General features: G+C 41.4%; 2 protein-coding genes across 2 annotated transcripts in view; one reads left to right on the top strand and one right to left on the bottom strand.

Annotated features, from left to right (window-relative positions):
* The window catches only part of LOC139475603 (uncharacterized), a 32,684-nt gene extending 28,177 nt beyond the window's left edge, over positions 1 to 4,507 (top strand). The window contains exons 17-20 of the mRNA XM_071258792.1: positions 1,534 to 1,703; positions 1,885 to 1,966; positions 2,756 to 2,971; positions 3,427 to 4,507. Of these exons, the coding sequence (XP_071114893.1) occupies positions 1,534 to 1,703; positions 1,885 to 1,966; positions 2,756 to 2,971; positions 3,427 to 3,540 (582 nt within the window). The 3' untranslated portion in view covers positions 3,541 to 4,507. The remainder of the gene's footprint in view (positions 1 to 1,533; positions 1,704 to 1,884; positions 1,967 to 2,755; positions 2,972 to 3,426) is intronic.
* Positions 4,508 to 13,491: 8,984 nt separating this feature from the next.
* On the bottom strand, positions 13,492 to 16,510 carry LOC139475602 (uncharacterized). The gene is made up of 2 exons (XM_071258791.1): positions 16,461 to 16,510; positions 13,492 to 14,038 (listed from the first exon to the last, which is right to left on the bottom strand). Exons 1-2 carry the CDS (start codon positions 16,508 to 16,510, stop codon positions 13,492 to 13,494), a joined length of 597 nt encoding a protein of 198 aa, XP_071114892.1.
* Positions 16,511 to 17,036: the final 526 nt, after the last annotated feature.

Here is a 17,036-nt window from a genome sequence, read left to right as displayed (position 1 = left end):
ACAAGACTGGGTCGTTGTCTCATTACTATTCATAAGTTATATGTTAATACGTGTAGGGAACCAGTTCACAGAAAGGTTTGAGGTCATAGATCAAGGGCTTGTTTTTTATGTCCGAGTTCTTCAAACTCAAACTTCAAGTTATTTAAAACCTCATAAACATTGAGTGTAAAAATCGTGGAGGTCATGTCACTTCTAAAAGACACTTCCCATGAATATAGCAAAAACACTATGGAAAATGGGTTGGTTGGTTGGTTTGTTGTTTAACGTCGCAATCAACAAAATTCCAGCTATATGACGGCGGTCTGTAAATAATCGAGTCTGGACCAGACAATCCAGTGATTGATATCATGAGCGCCTATCCACGCAATTGCGATCGATGACATGCATCAACCAAGTCAGCGAGCCCGACCACCCGATTCCGTTAGTCGCCTTTTACGACAAGCATAGTCACCTTTTACGGCAAGCATGGGTCGCTGAAGACCTATTCTACCCCGGAATCTTCACGGCTCGGAAAATGGGTATTGGTAAAACAACCGAATGAAGCTTCGACTTTTACTAATGTGGGCACTCCTGTTGCAATCGCTATGATGAAAGACAAGTTAGCCCAGTGACGCTTTGCTATATGCATTTGCGGATCCACTGGTTTCGATCACCGTATGACAGGGGGATAGTGGGTCCACGTTTTCGAAAATGATTATCAGCACTAAACCAACCTTAGAGGATGTGCACATCACACTGAACATTCCACACTGCTTACATTTTCCTATTCTGTACCCGGATCTTCACGGGGTTCCTCTTTCACCCCAAGCATTTACGTAATTTCAGACATTCAATAACATTCTCTTAAAGGTAACCGCTATGTTCACAAACGTGTGTTGTGCGCTGGGCTGAAGTTATTGTGATGCTGTCCGAGATATGCCATTAATGTAGACAGTGAAAAACAAAGGAATGAACGGTATAAGATGAGAAGTGCACTGTTTCCCCAAAACAATGTTTTGTTCCAGTTGTCTGTGTCCATGCTTATCCCTTGACCTTATAATGCCCACACACAACAGAGTCAACAGTAATGGACACTTATATACAACCCTAAAAGGATCATTGCCGAAAGTTAAAGGTTAAATGCTTAAGAGATTCGACCTTCAGGCAGCATGGCATATATTTGTGACCTTACAGTCAGACCACAACCACACATTATATCGCAATGTAGACAATTAAACGTGGCATGAAACTGGCGTAAACGTATGCCCTTGCATCTTGAGACACGTGCATGCATTATATAAGTGCAATAATCTTGAATACGACCATTTCAGCTCATCTTAACTTGTAAGTCACTCGTTCACTCAAGGGATGATGGAATAGCTTAGTGGTTAAAGTACTTGTCACGCCGAAGTCATTGGGTCGATTCAACTCATATGTGCAGCTCTGGTGAGAGAGAGAGAGAGAAGTTGAATAATAATGTGCGCTTCCTGTAAGTACCAGGTGGCTTTTTCTTGCATTAGTCCCTGTATTTCCTGACCGTTCTGCTTCATTTAGACTGCGAAGAATATGGAGATTCTGCTACTCAATCTCGCATTGAATGAAGACAAGCAGCAGAGGTTGTATGAAGAAATTGTTGATGTCATTGGACCCGCGGGACAAGAGCTAACTGCTGCACACATGTCCAACATGCCGTACTTCCGCGCATGTATGAAGGAATCTTTCAGGTATTATTTTTGTATGTTAATAATAAGTACGTATTTTATGATAATACGAATCATTAATCCATTAATTTGTTTTAAAATCATATAAAGAATTGTTCTATCCATAATATTCCTGTAATGAAACTCGGATGAAGACAATGGCCATTCTGATGATGAAGATGAATCTGCATTTGTTCATCATCAGACTAAACTTTCCTGTTACCTTTGGGGCTCTGAGAATACTTCCAGAAGATGCTGTCATTGATGGTTACTTGGTGCCAAAAGGGGTAAAGTATATCTTTGGTCTATATTTTATATCTAAGGATATATGAATAGCTGTTGAGTTATGGTCTTTATAAATCAGGTTTGACGTCCTTAACCAAACTGAATGTACTTAATGTAATAGCATGTGTACATCGGTACCTTCTGAGCCCAATTCGGCACTACAGGCACCTGTTACCCCCTATGAGACCTTACGTACAAAATAACATTTGTATAGGCCAGAAATGATACTGTTATTTCCATCAATGTCAAGAATATATTCTTAACTTTGTCTTATGTAACGTGCCTAGAAGTCGAGTACGTTCACTACACATTGTCAAAACATAAGTGATGATGATTAGATAATGACATTGCCAATTTATTTGTTAATTTCGGAAACATGATTCGCCCGTTATTCCGATACCTGGAGTAATATAAATAAGCACCCCTTATTACGGGCTGTGTTTGGATGGGGGTGGAAGAGGGATCCGTTGGGTAAGCCAGGGACTAAGTGGATCTTGATAGTTAGGGTACAGGACCCAGCAGGTTACCATGTTCTTAGATTAAGACCAGCTTCAGTGCTACTTTAACCGATGCCTGCACATGAAACACATCAGTGGAAGTATCCGTACGATAGCTCGGGGAAAGGACAGTACCATGTCAACAGGAGAGTTACATATTCCGGCAATGATGAGATGAAACAATAAATAAGTAATGTTAGCATCTTCATGTACAAATCTGTAGTTTTTGGTGATGATCAGTGATGTTGCAACTTCATATTTCCTGTTCTACGTCTACGTTGATATGTGTTTCAGACCTGTGCTTTCATGAACAATCGGCGTCTTCTCCTCAACAGCGAGTATTTCGATTCGCCTAAAGAGTTTCTACCTGATCGTTGGCTGAGAGACGACTCAAGCAACAAGAGAGAAAAGGAATACCCAGCCTTTGCTCTCTTGCCCTTCGGTTTTGGGCTCAGGAACTGCCTGGGACGACGTTTTGCTGAACAGGAACTCTGGCTTGGTGTCACAAAAGTACGGTTGTGTTTTAGATTGATTGTTTGTTTGTTTGTTGCTTAACGCCGTACTCAGCAACATTCCAGCTCTTTGTCGGCGGTCTGTAAATAATCAAGTCTGGGACAGGTCTCCAGTGATTGACATCATTAGCCTCGATCCACGCAATTGGGGTACGATGACATGTATCAACCAAGTCACCGAGCCTGACCACCCGATCCCGTCACTGTATTTATATCATTAAACGACATCACGTGTATAAATAAACATATGCATTTCTAACTGCAATACTTTTAAACTTAAACTTACGATGACATGCATCAATCAAGTCAGCGAGACATAATCTGAAACTGTAATTTCGGACATTACTCCTGATTCTTACAGCGAATACGTAACTATGTTTGAGGTTATTAGAGGAGTTTTCAATTAGTAGTAGTACTAGTTGTAGTAGTAGTCGTTTTAATCTCTCATTTCAGATAATCCAGCACTTCCATGTAGCAGAACCTGAGGCGAAAAAGGATTACGAGATGATTTACACGACATTTGGTCAAGTCAAGACACCACCTAAATTTATTTTTACCCCAAGATAAAGGGGGTAAATTTGTGTGGAACCCTTCTCTTGAACCTTTATCTAATTTAGTACCTGACATTTCAGGAGCACAAACTTAATTACAGTAGCTGTTCTCAACTATCAACCATTTTTTATACTATCATTCTATCAATTTGTTGAGAAACATGAAAGCCTGTTTAGGCTCGAGCACCGCCCAACTCCCTCGTGAACAACTCTGAACAGGCTGTGTTGTGACTTTGACTGGTTTCTGGGTAGCCCAGCGATATGCATCCGTAAGAATGCTAATGGTTTGCGCCATTTAGCTGCAACAGTATCTGTTTGACGTGGTTTTGAATTCCAGATTCCTGGTCTGACTGACATACTCTGAAAGTGGCGTGAATTCATTTCACTCACTCACCGTAATATATATGGATATCTGTATGTATATACATTTAATTATTACATGACCGTATAATGAAACATGTCTACTATGTTTGCACTGTGTAAATATATATATTCAACGCCAAAGAATACCCTGAAAATCGGCGATGACACCAGGTCAGATTTAAAAGAGTGGACAAAAGAAGTCCATGTTTCCGAGTGAGGTATTCAATTATCAGTGATGGCATAAATCCACCTTACATTTTTTTATGAGATTAGGACAGATGTATTGCATATTTGTATTTGAAGCCTCTGAAAGAAAACTCACGTTTAAGCATTTTTCAAAGTCAGATTACATAGTTCATTATGTCTATTATATACTAATTCTAAGATGAAAGAACTAATCACTTGTTCAACAGGTATTTGTTTTCTTTTTTTTCCTTTCCAATTCCAAATATGCAATGTTTGCCGCGAAATCAGAATAAGGGGTATGTACATTATTAACTAACTCGCGATCGTCCTTTGTTTGAGCATATAAGATTCATAGTCCAAGTGCTTCAATGTACACATATTAGTAACCTAATCAAATGGCACAATCTCAGTCAAGTTTAGTTTTAGTCTCCGCATAATTTTTGTTATGTCTTCGATTATGTAAACTTGTTTATCCCGAACATTTAGATCATCAAAAACGCATTTGTCGAACACAATCAGCGTTTATGTTATTGCAATTGAATTATTCGCATTTCCAATTTTGCATCCCTTACGGGCTCCTTCAATTCGACACGTCGTGAAAAATTGAAATACTCTTCAAATCAACGTTTGACCTACCTCACTCACTCACTCGCTCACAGTGTCACCATGCTTGCAACCATTATGAGCAGAAGGTAACCCCGACTTGTAGTAGAATTTGGGAGGAAATATAAGATACAATTAATGTCTCATGGACTGCACTAACTATTGCTATCCAGGAGATTGGATTTCGATACATGGCGCGTGACGATGACCTTGCAGTTTCAGGAGAAAATATTCCATCCTGTCAACGAGGTTACATTATCTCCGGACGTTTCATAACCATCGCAGTCAGGGCGTCCAGATAATTTACCTTGATGAATCATTCCACTGACTACATGTGGCTATCAGCAGATGGACAATCGTATATTTGTTTCGCACGCCGCAACCCATGACATGGGGCTTCTTGGTGGATGTGTGCTAGTTTTCGAGGCGAAAACGAAAACTGGTGATTTTCTTAAGGAAATTTTTGGAGGTTATGTCTTCATAGACTCGTTGAAACTTAGGCTATTGCCCATTTTAAACAACGTCAGTGTCATTGTCATGGATGCTGCCAGTTAATATAACGTCCGGGATTCAGGTCCTGTAGCCCAACCATTTGTGGTCTGAAGGCGACCATACAGGAATATATGACATTGTCGACTTCAGATCATCGGAAACGAAAGTTAAACTCATGGAGAAAATTCGGCTGAATAGGAAACCAGTAAAGTACAAGACATTTGTGCTGGCGGCACAAACACGGTTACGTTGTCTTATGTACGCCAGTCAGACATTGTGAGCTCAACCCTGGTGTGCCTATATTGGCTAAGTGTAAAGGGTTCGTGGTAAGACATAACACAACATTCAAAAGTACAGATTCATATACGTCATCAGCGGAGATAAATGCTACCTCAAGAAACCATCTGTAGAGCAACAAATACTTCTTGATTCCAAAACCGCAACCTTCCAATACTCATCCCGTTTCATAGTTTTCAACTTTTCCATCATGTTTCCAAGCATATTTTATGCAGAACATATCCTAAATTGCTAACCCATCAACGCACCTGTCAAATGCAATTTAGTACAACGACAGCAATATTTTGAGACCACCCCCAACTCGGGTGACATTTACACCTGTGAGAGGTGCTAGGGACAGGTGCTAGGTAACAACCTCAGGTTATAGGCCGTTTCATACAAGCATGACAACAAACGAATGTGTTCTGAGAAGTATTATCATTTTAACTGTAAAAGTACATTTTAAATAATCACGATGTCAGCTAGGACAGGCTAGATTATGTCAATGTGCGTTATTTGGATATATATTCTCTTTTTATAGTCCTATGACTTGATTAAAGGAAGCCAGAAAAGCATCCATTCTAGCATTTCCGACAGTAATTTTTAGAATCGCACTTATGCAGACCGGGAAGAGAATCGACAAGACGGGTGGGGGTTCTGTACCGGGAGGGTAAGGAAGATGTTAAGCCCTGGAACGGAGTTTGGACTGTAAACACGAAGGGAGGTCACACCATTTTACGAGCTGCCGTTGACGTATCACCATTGGCAACCAGAACTCTTGACATTTTATGTGCGCTTCATTTTGTCTGTCAGTGACAATCATCAGAAATAATCTCGAATATATTACAGCCTCATGACAATACTCTAGGAACCTACCTATGAAGATCCGGGTTAGAATTGGTCTTCAGCAAACTGTGTTTGTCGAAAGAGGCAAATGACGGGATCGTGTGGTCAGGCTCGCTGACTTGGTTGATGCATGTCATCGTACCCCAATTGCGTAGATCGATGCTTATGATGTCAATCACTGAATTGTCTGGTCCAGGCACGATTATTTACAGACAGCCGTCATATAGCTGGAACATTGCTGAGTGCGGTGTTAAACAACAACCAAACAAACAAACGAACATCACTCACTCATACGTTGTAGTTAGGACATGCTGTACCTTTAGTTTTTGTTTCATCTTGAATTTGCCTGTTCTTAAACTGTTCCGTGTGTTCACTCATTACATCCAACATGTTCCTAGCTAGACTGACATTTAGCGCCATCGCCAGAAACACTTTTGAAACGTTGAACCTGCACTAAATATCGCGCCAAATGAGCATATTGCATCGTTAAAGTTTTGACGCAGTTGTCGACTTATCCATGGTAGATTTATCACAGGTGTTTGTGTGCATGGTTTGGTGCAGGCGTGCGTGAGAGAGAGAGGGATAAGGGAGAGGGAGGGGTGAGGGAGAGAGAGAGAGAGCGAGAGAAGGAGGCGAGACTGAGAGAGAGAGAGAGACGGGGAGGTGAGAGAGAGAAGGGGAGAGATTGAAAGACGAGGGAGAGATTGAGAGAGAGAAGAAGGGATAGAGGCAAGTGTTTATATCAAGAAAATCATACACACACTGGTCTCATTGCGTGCAATTAATTACAAAATGCAGGGTTGGGGGATTGAGAAAGGAGGAGATGGAGAGAGGGAGAGGAGAGGGAGAAGGAGGGAGAGATTGAGAGAGGAGGAGGGGAGATAGTGAGGAGGGAGCGAGAAGGAGGGGAGATTGAGAGAGAGATAGAGAGAGAGGGTGAAGAGATAGACAGAGAAAAGGGGGAGAGATTGGGAGAGAAGGAGGGATAGAGATTGAGAGAGGAGGGATAGAGATTGAGAGAGAGGCTAGTGAGGCTCTTAAGAATTTACACCTTCCTCATGTTTATATTAACTCGAAGACACTTGACTTTTCATAAACACAACGATGTCACTCGCCTGTTTGCGTACAATAATTCACAAAATGCATGCTCGGGCTATCGCTGTGTTACTTTCCTTTTTTGTTGCGCTTGCGATCACTTGCAACCCTGCAAATAGAAACTTTCCTTTTTATTTTGCGAGGTTCATCTGGTTAGAGATAAGATGATGAAGTGTTTCAAGTTTTTTATAGCCGTTCTGCAACTTCTCTCTAGGGCTCTTCATTTCAGCGTTCATCCACAACCAGCAGCTATTGACTTCAAGTTAGTTTATTTTCCTGGCACCAATGTCTTCAAACACGATAGCGCCGTTTTGCTACCAGCTGAACAGACAGTTATTTTGTCTGTGTGGAGCTTTTCGCAAAATGTAAATCTACACGAAACTGTAGTAAAAATAGCTTTGGCAATACAATCAACAAAACTGCCCGATAAAGCACAAAGTTGGCGTTCGTGCTACTTGGTTGTGGCGAGGGTATTCCACGTATGCTGGCTTTTCTTGCTGTCGGTTATCATACCGGTATGTTCAGAGAAGCTAGTGCTAAGAGCCCATGCCGAAATACCCATTTCTAAACAAACTTTGGGTGGTTTCATGGTTCATTGAACTTACACAAATAATGTCTATTATGATGTGCCAAATGCAACAAACTAGGTGTTTTTTACATATGTACACACGTGTTCACGTTTGATTTACAAGGCGCACTGGGATGGGAAGAGAACCCCTTATATAGCACTTTCTGGTGGAAGACTAATATCTGAACACATGTTTCATATTCCAGTCTGAACACAAAACACTTTCTTTCTTTGCACATGGAGGTAATGTTTCGACTATGTTGGGCCTAAGGTGCCTCAATTCTCTGTGCAGAAATCATTGTGGGTTCGAATCTCTATAAATTCCAATTGCTCGTGACCCGTGAAGATTCCGGGGTAGAATAGGTCTTCAGCAACCCATGCTTGCCGTAAAAGGTGACTACGCTTGTCGTAAAAAGCGACTAACGGGATCGGGCTCGCTGACTTGGTTGATGCATATCATCGATCCCAATTCCGAGGATCGATGCTCATAATATTAATCACTGGATTGTCTGGACCAGACTCGATTATTTACAGACCGCCGTCTTATAGCTGGAATATTGCTGAATGCGGCGTTAAACAACAAACCAACCAACCAACCAACCAAGTGCTCGTTGGTTTCACCAAAGTTGAAAACTTCAGGAGTTCCTCCCACGTCAATCTGACAGGCAGTGACACAACTGAAGTACTGTTCCAGGAGGCACTAAGCCAAATTCCCTCACTTGGTTACTTCTTAATTCCATCAAATAGGGGACCGCATCCGTGGTCTAGTGGTAGACCGTCCGACCGGATAGCGGAAGGTCCAGGGTTCGATCCTCGACCGCGTCATACCAAAAGACGTTAAAAGATGGTACTTGTTGTTACCCTGTCTGGTGCTCGGCATGAAGGGGATAAAACAAGGACTGGTCGGCTCGGAGTCAGTATACTGTGTCTGAGTGGGGTATTCATGTTAAACTGCGGCATGGTATCTCAGTGAGCTAGCACTATAAATCGGCATTAGTCCGGACTAGTACAAGCAGCCACACACACGTGCATGCAAGTCGCTATATAAGTGCAATAATCTTGGACGCGACGTTAAATCCCATTTCACCTCACATCACACCATCAAATAGGGAGACCGATTTACTTTCACAGACTTTGGTGCTAAGTGTTCTTTGACGAAGTCTTTTACCAAATATCATATGGAGCGAGAATCACAGGTCATGAGTGAGTGAGTGGGTGATGCAAAGTATTGACCATGGCTTCCCTGAACCCCCACATTGGCACAATAAATGAAATAAATGAAACGAAAACCTTCCAAAATGATAGGGAAGTTGTGTTTAAAGCAGAGTCCATTGTATAATTCCGACTACATCATGAGCATGTGTTTAATCAGTATCAAATAGTGATGATACCAGGTGTTCGCGAAAGGGTGATTCTTGGTGTTCGCTATAGCGTTGTTGTTGGATAGTGCTAAAGTGAGTGAGTGAGTTGGGTTTAACGCCGCTTTTAACAATATTCCAGTTATATCGCGGCGTGTCAGCTTAATGTGGGAGGAAAGCCCGAAGTGATGCAGGTCTCAGACGTTTACCACTTCGGTGAAACCCACGAGCACGGGTATGGTGCTGACAAACCTAGAAACTTAATCGGGGCGAACCGGGATTCGAACCCACAATCATAGGTTTCTGGCGTGCCAAGGGACGCAACTCTGCACAGCGAACCGCGGCGCCTTAGACTACTGGGCCACCGTGCCCCCGGATAGTGCTAATAGAAGCGTAACTCCCTATCCGCTCACTCAACGCTGAGCGGAAGGACATGTATGAATAATGGTAAACTATTCAAAAGAGAAAATACTGAATAATGGTAAGTTATAATGGTAAGCTATTCAAAAGAGAAAATTCATCCAATATGACAAACTTCACCTCACACGTACGAACGCACCGCGCACGCACCTCGCACTCACTGTCTCACTCACTCACCGTGAGAGAGAGAGGGAGAGAGTGAAGAAGAAAGTCTAAGAGACGAAGTATCTTCCGTATGAGACAGAAGCATATGATCTATCCTCGTTGGGGCGTCTTCGACCAAACCGCGGGGATTCTACCATGACAACTCGACACTCACCTTTTCTCAATTTTAAATTGAAATTGTATGTAGTTAGGAAACATATTTAACATAGTTACTATTTGAAAAACAGTTTAACGAGTTTCAAACTAGGCATGATGTTCAAGGAGATACTAATAATTGAAAGGAAACTATTGAACGGTGTGGTGGTACAGTTGAAGCATCTCCCGTAGACGTTTAGCTACTTGTGAAGAGTGTTTATTGAGGAGTGTCACACCTGTAGCAACGTTTCAGGAATTTCAAAAACAAGTATCCTGAACGCTTTTCCTTCCATTCTTGAAGAAATGTAGGTTTTAGGCTTTGGGATTTACCGCGTAAGCAGAAAACACTCTCAATGCCAAAACCGCCTGTTCAAGTCTTAGTCTATTTTTACATTGAGCGACCTTCTCATTTCATGACGCAGAACCATAGACTTGTGCCAAACACAGGGACGAGTTTAATTGAAACACCATTAATCCAACAGTTCATCATTTACCTAGATTAAATCAGCGCCCGTCTCTGCCCTAACTGTTCAGAAGATGTTGGATAAGAGACGCTTCTCATTTCCGTGACATTGTATGTGTATTTGGTCGACACGTGAACCGCGTGTTGATGCACCGGCAATGTATACCACAAAGAAAGCACAAGTATACATAGCGGTGGTACGGCAGAACGAGGAACGTCGGCCACTATCGTAAACAGATATTGGAGCGACTTCAGTGTCTTACTGTCTGACGGCTACAGTTAACGAGGGCCAGGTGTCATGAAAGATGAATCATTTAGTTCAAGAACATTTCATTTTTTATATAACGCTTTCTACCAGTTGTTGGAATTATTTTAAAGTAATTTGATGTATGTACTGTCATGTAAAATACAAGCATGTATTTTGGTATCTCTGCCATAGCAACTGCCAGAACCATTGATCTTCCTCAAACACCTGTGTACCTATCCGAGATCTTTATGATTTATATACCTCTGGGTGACTTTAGGCACATATTTCCTTAATAATGTTCCTTAAATAAACTAGTTTCTGATTGAAAGTTAAGTGTATGGCATAGCCTGATTCTTCGACGCCCATCTGTAAACATCTGCTCAAAACGACTGTACACGTAAAGCTGAAATTTCACATGCTCTGTCCTAATGATAATGACACCTGAATGTGTTCAAGACGTTTGAAATGGATACTATTGGTGTTGTTTGGAACATTATTTGACATTATAAAAAGGAAGTTAACTTAATATTGCATGTTCTTGTAAGGATCATATTGTTTGTTTGTTTGCGTTGTTGTTGTTTAACGCCACACTCAGCAATGCTCCAGCTATATGACGACGGTCTGTAAATAATCGAGCCTGGACCAGTCAATCCAGTGATTGACATAATGCGCATCGATCGTCATTAATGACCCTTTCAAGTACTTCATTTCTGTCGATGTCATTTGCATAATATTATACATTTCACATACATATATATATAATCGCATAGCAATGTGGGGGTGGGGATGGCCCCGTCGTCTAAGGCGCCGCGGTTCGCCGTGCAGAGTTGCGTCCCAGGGCACTTCAGAAATCTACATGTATGATCGTGATTTCGAATACCGGTTCGTCCTGATTATGTTACAATGTTTGTCAGCACCGATTCCCGTGCTCGTGGGTTTCACCTAAACGGTAAACGTCTAAAACCTGATTCACTTCGGGCTTTCCTCCCACATCAAACTTACACGCCGTGATGTAACTGGTTTACTCTTCAAATTGGCGTTAAACCCAACTTACTCACTCACTCCCTCACATCGCAATGCAAATACAGTTACCAATAAGAAATAAACACAAGGAAAGGAAATCATGGAACATATATGATGTGTGAGAATATAACAACTAATGATAATCTACAGAATGAGGAATCCAGTTTAAAATCATCTTTTCAACAAACTGAGCTGGACTCGAACGTGAATATAAATTGTCAACGCAAGAGATCCAACTTACCTGTTACAATAAATGTAAACCAATCTCCCTCCATCAGGGTCAACGGTAATCATAATTAAAACAGGATTTAACTCCTTACATGAAATGTTTATATATGTTTGTGAAATAAACAAATTTTCTTTTTGAAAAGAGACATTGTGTGTAAATAAATTTACTTGATGAAAGATGAGTCTCCTTATCTATTTCCACCGACTCCGGTTCGGTATTAGATCCCCTGGTGTGTAGTGAAATATTTACAAGCATGTCAGAGTGAGTGTGATACTTATCAGTGTTAATGTCTTGCCAGGCCCTCCATATCAGGGAGTGGTCAGATACGAGGCCCCCGATGGCGTGACACCGTCTGCGATATAAATCAAAAGTGTTATCGCGCAGTGAACCGCATATTGTTCGCGTCACGCACAAAGGGACATAACTCGTGTTACCTTTAACACACGCACAGAGGCATTCGCAACCGACAGCATTGTTGCACTCTCGATATAGAGTCAAGTTCAAAAACGAATACTAGAGTCTAATATTGCATTATGTAAACCACAATATCAGAAGAAGAAGAAGAAGAAGAATAGGTACATGTATGGCTGTGGTGATAGTAATACCAGTTGCAGATCCTGTAAAGGGTGCATCTCAACCGAAAGTCTTCTTCATCTTATAGTATGATTATACGAATTCAATTGATCTTCATACATTATTTGAATTAACAGAAATTCGAAATATGTATTCATGATAATAAGGAAGAGAATATATGGATGTCAACTTCTTTATAAAGAGGAACACAACGTTTCGGAGTATATGCTTACTCCTTCATCAGGGGAATGAATGCCATGACTTACTTACTTACTTACTTACTTACTTACTTACTTACTTACTTACTTTGGAGATTTAACGTGCGCTTTCCGACTGATGCGTATTTCGCACACGGGCCCGGCCAGGCCATTTATTGTGTTTCCGAAAGGGGCGAAAGTGGTCTGTGCAACCCAAGAGGGGGGTTTAGGGGTTGCTTATATAGAATTTGGGAATTTTGAGATTTGGAATAGATGCCGATGGGGTTGGGGAGGAGAACTAAGGGAGCTGGGTATGGTGGATGTTTGTTTGTTTATGTGATTTTGATTTGGTAGGTTATTCTGTTTTTGAATGCCATGAGGCAGAGGGCATATATATGTACATGTAAGGACAATTAAATTAATAAGATAAGAAAATAACAAAGGGTACTAGCTAACAAAGGAAGTCAACAGGTGATTTGCGCGGATAGGTGATTAGCAATAGACAATCGAAGCCAACACTCAAGTTATCATAGCGAAGTAATTGGTAATGGATCAATGGGTGGGGTGGGGGGGGTGGGTTGGGGGTGGGGGGGGGTGGGGGGGGGTTGGGGGTTGGGGGTTGGGTGATATTTTGCACTGATATGTGAAAAAATGGACATAGCAAGGGGCAAATTGAAGCCAGCTAGGCAATTAGCCCCGACAAAGATCAAAGCAATAAGTCCCAAGCACTAGGTTCCCTGGTCACGGCTCATGGCTGGCTGGTGTCTCCTGATGTCAATGGCTTCTTGTAGTTTCCTTAGTCGCCAGTTGTTGTTGTTGGTAGACAGGACTTTGGTGGCTTCCCACATGATGTTATGGTTTTCGTTCTTCAGGATGTGTTCGGAAATAGCGGATTTCTTGTCGGGTTTGTTAACAGAGGTCCGATGTTCTTTGAGTCTTGTGTTGAGGGGTCTAAGGGTTTCTCCAATGTACTGGTTTATACCTCCTCGGGGGTTGGGACTTGTGCAGCTTGTGCCTCTACCATTGGCTTGTAGATGGGTCTTGATAGACTTGCCGCTAGAGAAGGTGACATCTATGTTGGCTTTATTCTTGATGAGGCGGGCAATCTGATGAGTGACAGGGCCTTGGTAGGGTATGGTGATTCTGATGGGCGATGGAGCTGGTTTGGGCCTGGGGTCGGAGTTTTTGAGGGTCTTGCGGATGGTTTTGGAGACTAGATGGGCAGGATAGATGTTGAGGCACGTGAAGGTTTCCTTGAGATGGTCCAGTTCACTGCTGAGGGCATCAGGGTGTCAAATGGATTTGGCACGTCGGGTGAGGGTGGCGATGATGGCTTGTTTTATCTGGGGATGGTGGCAGGAGTTGTAGTGGATGTACTGGTCTGTGTGTGGGGGCTTGCGGTACAATGATTCATGATACTGTTTTATACTTGCCTAGGCTGTTCACTTTGCTCTTCTTGTTAAATCTTTGTTAAAGTTGGGAACGGTTTAAATTAGAGGGACATATATACCTTGGATTTCGTATCGTGATTAGAACTTTTTCAGCTTCAGCTACAAAACTAGGTATTGTTTCGTTTAAAATTAAACCCACATTGCAACAACGTAATTTTGAGGCTGAAACATAATTATTTTGTTTTGAGAAATCACGGAGATATTTGCTTTTCACGGAAGATCACGGATAAAAACTCTCAGTATAGACCCTTATACCGTTGTCAAGCAAGAAAAGAAGTTGTTATCCATAAAGTGTGTCTACTTTGTCATCCGTCAACTTCCAAGTAATACTTATCAAACAATTATTTTTCTCGATAAAATGTATTGTACTGTGAAATACAAGAATGTACAGGTATCTCTAGCGAGATAACAACTGCCAGAACACGGAACCATTGATGTTCCTTAAACACCTGTGCACCTGTGTGTTCCGAGATCTTTTCTCTTGCATGCCATATATGCCTCTGGTCGACTTCAGGCACATATTTCGATAACATCTTTAGAGATCTAAAGGACGCCAAAAGGTGTATAATCAAATAGACACAGAATGTTGGTCAGTTGCAGGACATTTGCATCTGGCTCGGTTGTGTTTCCGGAGTATATGCATGTGTATGAATCGCTATCAATCAACGAGTTCTGGCTTCTTATATATGAACACGCGTTTCATGTTAAAACTCTAAAGGACGCCGATAGGTGTACCATCAAATAGCACTTCATCTCGAAAAACAAACAGTGTATCATTGTGTTTATATAATAAATCCTACATTTCTTCCCTAGTCAGTAAGGAGACCTTACGGGGACACAAAACAATTGTGATATTCGAAACAAACAACGACAAAAGCTTTCAAGTTTACAATGTAAGACAAAGATTACATTTCTCCTTAGCTAGAGACAGAAAGATCCCCAGTACCTCGTGCTTGTAGTTAGAGCAGACAAGTGACGATCGAAGGATTGATATGTGTGACATGGCTGATGTACGTCTAATAAGGATCGCTGGGTTAAAATGTGTGACCTGATGGTGTACGTCTTATGAGGATCGCTGGGTTAAAATGTGTAACCTGATGGTGTACGTCTTATGAGGATCGGGAGGTTAAAATGTGTGATCTGGTAGCGACTGAGGATCGGAGGGTTTCGACTGATTTACCCACCTGAACTAAAAATAAGTGAGACCCGTGAGACCACCTCATCTGTTTCATATTTAGATCTATAACTTCAACTTTCCCTTTGTGTCGAGTAATATTCCAGCAGATCCAGCCTTTGGTATTTATATTTCACAACTCCTTCTACCAAGATTTCAAAGAGCGTCACACGACTCTTGCTCAGAAGTTGTGTGATCAAGGTTAGAACATTCCATGCAAGGCCATGCAAGTTTTTAAAAAGTTTTATCGTAAACATATGTAGGACATTTCCAAATTTGACGCTTCAGTGTCAAAAATGATGTCCGATGAAATTCTCTATTTTGTGTTCTTTTCCAGGTGAACAATTGACTTGCCGCTGCCTGTGTTTGCGATGGGTGCCACCGGTGGGGCAGGATACGCTCACCTTTTCGCGAACACCTAGTATCATAACTACTTGACAGTGATTCATAAACACATGCTCATGGTATAGTCGGATTCGTACAACGACACTGCTTTTAGCAGAGATTTCTGTTGAACTGTTGAATCGGGAAAGGGTTTTTATTTAAAGTACATGTCCTGGGTGATGGTGTAACGTCATGTGCGTGTTCCGACAGCGTGTGGCGTTCACACTATCAGCAACGTGTTTACCTTATCCCGATTTGAAAGCCGCCCAGGTACAACTGGAATGTTGTTGCATATTGTTGAAAACAACTTCCATTTTCTTAATCACATTACACCAGAGGCAAATATTCCATCTTCGGGCAAAGGCGTCACCATTATCTCTTCACCCCAAATCCAAACGCAATTTTACACGATATTTATTTAATCTTGTGTATGTGTTCTGACAACTGTGTGCAAAAAATACATTAAATTAATAAGCAATGGTTTTATATTTATTGTGATTTTATTTTGGACATATACGTTTTAGCACCACCACCAGTCTCCCAAGTATAAATTTCGATTTCCGAGAATATACAAATTTGGCTGTACAAATAACCCGCTACCGCTGCTGTATACATATAGGGCTTATCAGGGTATGCTAATATAGACAAGTATAAGCGTGGTCCGGCCTCTACAAATAGCCCGTGTCACTTGTTTCCGCCTAGAAAGCAAACACGACTCAGTCTGTCCTTGGCCGCCATTGTGCTACGTTGCCATGACAACGTAATAATACCGTCACTGATCAAACTTGACGTCCCACATTTCCTTTTATGGAGCTAGTGTTCAAACCTTAACAGTGATGCAGTATTTACCTTCCTGCGTGAAGTGCAATAATCACGTGACGTCATGAGGGTCTACATCAAGTTCACGCCTAGAGATCATGACTAGTTTATCGGTCGACACGATAAATGTACACTTTCATTTTAACTTATGGGTTCTAACTGATACAGCTAGTTTTAAACCTTGTGATGTTTTTTTCAGTATCCAATCCTAATATTATAAACCTTTTTGTCAATCCAATAGAAAAAGAAACAGTGGGGATAACTAAGTCCTGCACCATGACTGTAGAATATATTTATTTAAAAACAAAAACAATCTAGACATATACACAAAAGCAAGTCAAGCCAGTTCTAGCTAGCTCTATTCCACCATATCATCATCAGAAAAAAAATATTTGTTTTAATTTTAGAGAGAAGAGTGTATTATGTTATAAAATATGTCATTGTC

Source organism: Haliotis cracherodii, unplaced genomic scaffold, assembly GCF_022045235.1.
Source record: "Haliotis cracherodii isolate W230 unplaced genomic scaffold, xgHalCrac1.p SCAF_3, whole genome shotgun sequence".
Classification (NCBI taxonomy): Eukaryota; Metazoa; Mollusca; class Gastropoda; order Lepetellida; family Haliotidae; genus Haliotis; species Haliotis cracherodii.
Note: the sequence above shows the minus strand (reverse complement) of the source record. Positions and strands in the feature narration are given on the sequence as shown.

Bases quoted from the DNA above. Each gene is read 5' to 3' on its own strand.
- LOC139475602 (XM_071258791.1), bottom strand. From the start codon at position 16,510: ATGGCGGCCAAGGACAGACTGAGTCGTGTTTGCTTTCTAGGCGGAAAC. The intron at 14,039-16,460 runs GTGACACGGGCT...TGATGCCCTCAG, and splicing joins TGCTTTCTAGGCGGAAACAA to CAGTGAACTGGACCATCTCA.